The 5,119-nt window shown below is 32.2% G+C and overlaps 2 protein-coding genes across 2 annotated transcripts; both read left to right on the top strand.

Moving 5' to 3' along the window:
- The first annotated feature begins 393 nt into the window (after positions 1-393).
- LOC18034506 (F-box protein CPR1) lies at positions 394-1,509 on the top strand. The gene has a single exon (XM_024179892.1). The coding sequence runs from the start codon at positions 394-396 to the stop codon at positions 1,507-1,509; it is 1,116 nt and encodes a 371-aa protein (XP_024035660.1).
- Positions 1,510-4,405: 2,896 nt separating this feature from the next.
- On the top strand, positions 4,406-5,119 carry LOC18033763 (F-box/kelch-repeat protein At3g06240). The gene has a single exon (XM_024179891.1). It carries the CDS (start codon positions 4,406-4,408, stop codon positions 5,117-5,119), a length of 714 nt encoding a protein of 237 aa, XP_024035659.1.

Genomic DNA, 5,119 nt, shown 5'->3' with positions numbered 1-5,119 from the left:
ACTTTATATCTTAATTAATGTGTCATCAATAAAATTTCACCATTTAAATTAGAAATAACAAAATTCAATAATTAGTTAACTATCACTTAAACCAATCAAATAGTAGTTCCACATCCTTTACGTTATCAGACAAGTTAAATGTCCTAATTAACTAATCCTAGTATCATTGTTTTTTTCGATGTAATTATTTTATTTTATTTTTCATAAATGTAGTTTCTTTCTCCTAATCAAATTTTATTTTCTTATCCGGGTTGGTTGAGGTTTTTTAAAGATTAAAAGCGTTTATGTTTTCTTTCGTATAAGTACAAGTAAAACTCTCTTATTCCAGACAAATCCAATTTAAAGCAAGAAGTTTGGAAGAAACCCTAAACGATAATCTTAATAACCAAAGAGATGTCAATCCCGCTTGATGTAATCACTGAGATTCTGAGTTTATTGCCCGTAAAGTCTCTCCTGCGCTTCAGATGTGTGTCGAAGCAGCTTTGTGCCTCAATCGACAGTCCTGAATTCGTAAAGCTCCATCTCAGTCGCTCCAAGGAAACTTACTCTAAATCCAGCCTTATTCTCGAACTCCGTTCAGGATTCTTCTCAGCAAATCTGGACTCCCTGGATATTGCGGTACAACTACTTGATCATCCACTCGACGGTTATCCCGAAAAAACTGTTGAAGTTATTGGCTGTTGCAATGGATTACTGGCTCTAAAATGGTATTGGCGGAACGAAGTTTATTTGTTGAACCCATCAACCAAGAAACACCGACTATTACCCGATATTGTGATTGATTCTGAATCTCACGACAACAACAGTGGCATTGATCGGTTTGGGTTTGGTTACGATGCTTCTACTGACGACTACAAATTGGTGAGAATTATAATGTCGAGTAAACAAGTTTTTGTTTATAGCTTGAAGACTAATTCTTGGAAAAGAGTCCAAGACTTCTCATATCATGATTCTTTCCCAATTAGATTAAAAGGAGGTGGATCTCTCGTAGGCGGTGCTTTGAATTGGGCGAAACTGAAATGGGACTGCCATGCTCTTCTTATAACTGCGTTTGATCTAAAGAATGAGAATTTTTTTGTTGTGCCCTTGCCTGATGATATGACGAATGAGAAATCTTCTTTTACAAATTTTAGGAATTTGTCGGTTTTGGGAGGATGTCTGTCCGTGACTTGCGTCAATAGGACAAATATTAATGATTGCTACGATGTATGGGTGATGAAGGAATATGGGATTAAGGAGTCTTGGACTAAACTGTTCTCGTTTCCATGGTCCCCAAAGGAGTCAAATTTGAAAACCATTGCTTATTCAAAATGTGGAAATAAGGTTTTACTTCGTCCAGAGCCCGCAGAAAACTCATACTTTTGTTGGTACGATCTAAAAGAGCAGACTTCACACGAGTTTCAGATTCCTGGCCTGCCGCTACACTATTGGAGTGAACCTACTGTATGCTTTGAGAGTCTTGTTTCCCCTCATGGTAATATTTATCAGACAGGGGAAAGAGGTTGTTGATATGTGGGATTTGAAGAGGTAATTATTTGATTTATCATAAATTTATCATATTTTTCTTAGGTAGACATTAAGTGTTAAATGTGCATTTGATTTTCACTCTGACTCGCTTAATAATTAACTATATCATATTCCATCATTTCAAGTCAATTAATTAGTTATTGTGAAACAATATAATGGACAAACAAACGGAATAATTATTCTTAGAAATAATTTAATTGATAGAAGGAAACAAGATCCTCTCTATATACAAAAGCAACTCTTCATTTTTCAAAGATTTTGTGCCGCTTGTCTAATGTTATTGTCTATATGTTGTCAACAACTTCTATTTCTTTGATATGTAAAAAAAGCATAATGAAGTTTTTAATTAGAATAGCAAACAAAGGAGATGATATAGCAAATAGTAAGGATAAGTTTAGTGTCTTTTGCTTTAGCAAATAGTAAGTACTTTTAATCGAGTTCATTATAGGCTATACATATTTAACTCTTGTATTTTTTACTCCGATTGCCTTAATGATTTATTGTATCGAGTCTTTCTCATAAGCTATTACATTTGTGTGGATAGTCTTGTTTAGACCCACTTCGTGTTTGTTAAATAATAATAGTAAAGAGAATGTTTTCAGTAATAAAACTCATGAAAAATCATCTTTGAAATTGGATGAGATAAATGATAATTTGGACGTTTATATAGGAAATAATAAATTTAATAATATTGATGACGAGTCTATCTCATAACATTTTTAAAATATGAAATCCCGTAGAGAATAATTATAAATATATTAACAAATATTTTATATATTCAAAATTTTAATTTTTTATATTTTACTATTATCTAATTTAGCCCCTGGTAAATTATTCTTCTAGATCCGCCCTTGAAAACAACAACATTTTTTTTTCACGTGGTGCTAGAAACATATTTCAGAAGTGGCATATAACGTAATAAACCCAATTTTTCTATGGTATTTTAGTCACTTTGTTGACTCAAGGGCATTTTAACTTTTTTGAGTCCGTAACCCTAGATTCTTCGGATAAAAGGAAAATCTTGTCTTGTTTTTGGACAAGAGGGAGAGAGCGATATGGAGAGGAAGAAAAGGAAGGAAGAAATGAAGAAATAAGAAAGTAAGAAGAGGAAAGAGCAGAGTGAGGAAGGAAAAAAAAAGGAAGAGGAGGGGAAGAAGAAATTGTTAATAACATTCTTGCATTAAAAAAATGAGGGACTCGTAGGAGAAAAGAACTCCATAACTTATATTATGACAGCAAAATCAATTTGATATGGCTTAGAGATTTTTTTTTCTTTTAATCATTAACGTGTTTAATAAAATCAAGTTCCTAGCTCCCAAGGCATAAATGGTTGTTGTGCTATTTTTGCCAAATTCCGTTATTTTGGTCCCGACTCCAAAAACAGTTCTTCTAGCGGTAGAAGAAAATTTAGTTGCTTTTCGTTTATTGCGTTTATTATTTTATTAGGGAATAAATCCTAGAGTGAGAAATTGGACCAATGCTATACTTAGCTGAAATGGTTAGTTTGTATTCCAATAGAATTCTACAATTTGTGAGAAATTGGGCCAATTGAATAATTCCACATTAATTATGCATAAAAATTAAATATTCCAACTAAATAAATATAATATTATTAATTTAAAAAAAAAGAGTAATGTGTCATCAATAAAATTTTATAATTTAAATTAGAAATAACAAAATTCAATAATTAATTAACTATCACTTAAACTAATCAAATAGTTTCACATACTTTGCCACATCATACAAGTTAAATATCCCACCTAATTAATCCTAGTATCGTTGTTTTTTTTAATTAACTTTTTTTATTTTTTTCATAGACGTAGTATCTTTCTCCTAATCAATTGTTATTTTCTTATCCGGTTTGGTTGAGGTTTTTCAAGATTAAAAGAGTTCATGTTTTCTTTTGTATAAGTGCCAGTTTGGTATGACTTATTTAAGAGCCATAAGTGCTTATTTTATTCCATAAGCACTTTTTACAAATTTTTATGGTGTTTGGTTATTTTTTGAGTAGACATTTTTTAGCTTAAATAAGCTAATTTACCTCTACTAGGAAAAGCCCAAAATTTGAGCTTTTAGGAGGAAAAGACCAAAATTTGAGCTTTTAGGAGTAGAGGTTAGAGAGTTTTTTTAAAAAATATATAATATCAAAAATATCATTGATATATTTCATTAATTACATAATACCCTTTATATAAAACCTACCCAATGAAAATTATTGCCGCCATATAAACATATTGCTGCCACCACTTCACTTTATCTCTTTTTCTTTTCTTTTTTTTAAATAACCAGCACTTTAATTTTGCAATCCCTATACATAACCAACACTTGAGAGAGCAATCATAGTCATAGCCAACATTTTTGGTGAGGAGGATGACATGTAATGCGACACTTCTCATGTTCTGTTAACATTTCAATTATATTATTGATTATCATTTTAATTTGGATAGTATTTTTTGTTTAGGAGAATATATCAATTATGCAATTTTTTATTTTGAAAATTAAAGAAATGATTGAACTGATTTTTTCTTATTAATTGATAGCTTGGATGCATTTTGTTACATGTTATATAATTATGAATACATATCTTTTTTGGTAATTTAATTACACAAAAGTACTTTTAGTTTTACACAACCAAACTGTTTAATGGTTCAAAAGTGCTTTTTTAATTGACAACCAAACACCTAATGGCTTTTTGTCTAAAAGCTCTATTGATGTAAGCTCTACTCCTATAAACTCTACTGCTATAAGCTTTATTTAATAAGCTGTACCAAATAGAGCCTAAGTAAAGTAAAACTCTCTTACCCCAAACAAATCCAATTTAAAACAAAAAAAAAAAAATTAGAAGAAGCCCTAAACGATAATCTTAATAACGAAAGAGATGTCAATCCCGCTTGATGTGATCACAGAGATTCTGAGCTTATTGCCCATAAATTCTCTCCTGCGCTTCGGATGTGTGTCGAAGCAGATTTGTGCCTTAATCGACAGTCCTGAATTCATAAAGCTCCATCTCAGTCGTTCCAAAGAAACTTACTCCAAATCCAGCCTTATTCTTGAATTCTATTCAGGATTCTTCTCAGCGAATATGGATTCCCTGGATATTGCGGTACAACTACTTGATCATCCACTCAACAGTTGTCCCAAAAACCCTATTAAAGTTATTGGCTCTTGCAATGGATTACTGGCTCTACAAAGGCACTGGCGAAACGAAGTTTATTTGTTGAACCCATCAACCAAGAAACACCAACTATTACCCAATATTGTGTTTGATTCTGAATCTCACTACAACATACCTGTCATCAGTCAGTTCGGCTTTGGTTACGATGCTTCTACTGACGACTACAAGATGGTAAGAATTGTAATGTCGACTAAACAAGTTTTTGTTTATAGTTTGGAGACGAATTCTTGGAAAAGAGTCCAAGACTTCTCACATCATAGTTCTTCGACAATTAGATTACGTGGAGGTGGAGCTTTCGCAGGCGGTGCTTTGAATTGGGTGGAAGTGAAATCGGACTGCTGTCCTCTTCTTATAACTGCATTTGATCTAAAGCACGAGAATTTTTTTGCTGTGCCCTTGCTGTTGGGGAAAAATTAG

Source organism: Citrus clementina, unplaced genomic scaffold (assembly GCF_000493195.1).
Source record: "Citrus clementina cultivar Clemenules unplaced genomic scaffold, Citrus_clementina_v1.0 scaffold_8, whole genome shotgun sequence".
NCBI classification, from domain to species: Eukaryota; Viridiplantae; Streptophyta; class Magnoliopsida; order Sapindales; family Rutaceae; genus Citrus; species Citrus x clementina.
This window is presented reverse-complemented; position numbering and strand designations above follow the sequence as displayed.

Coding starts and splice junctions, on each gene's coding strand:
- LOC18034506 (XM_024179892.1), top strand. CDS start 394: ATGTCAATCCCGCTTGATGTAATCACTGAGATTCTGAGTTTATTGCCC.
- LOC18033763 (XM_024179891.1), top strand. CDS start 4,406: ATGTCAATCCCGCTTGATGTGATCACAGAGATTCTGAGCTTATTGCCC.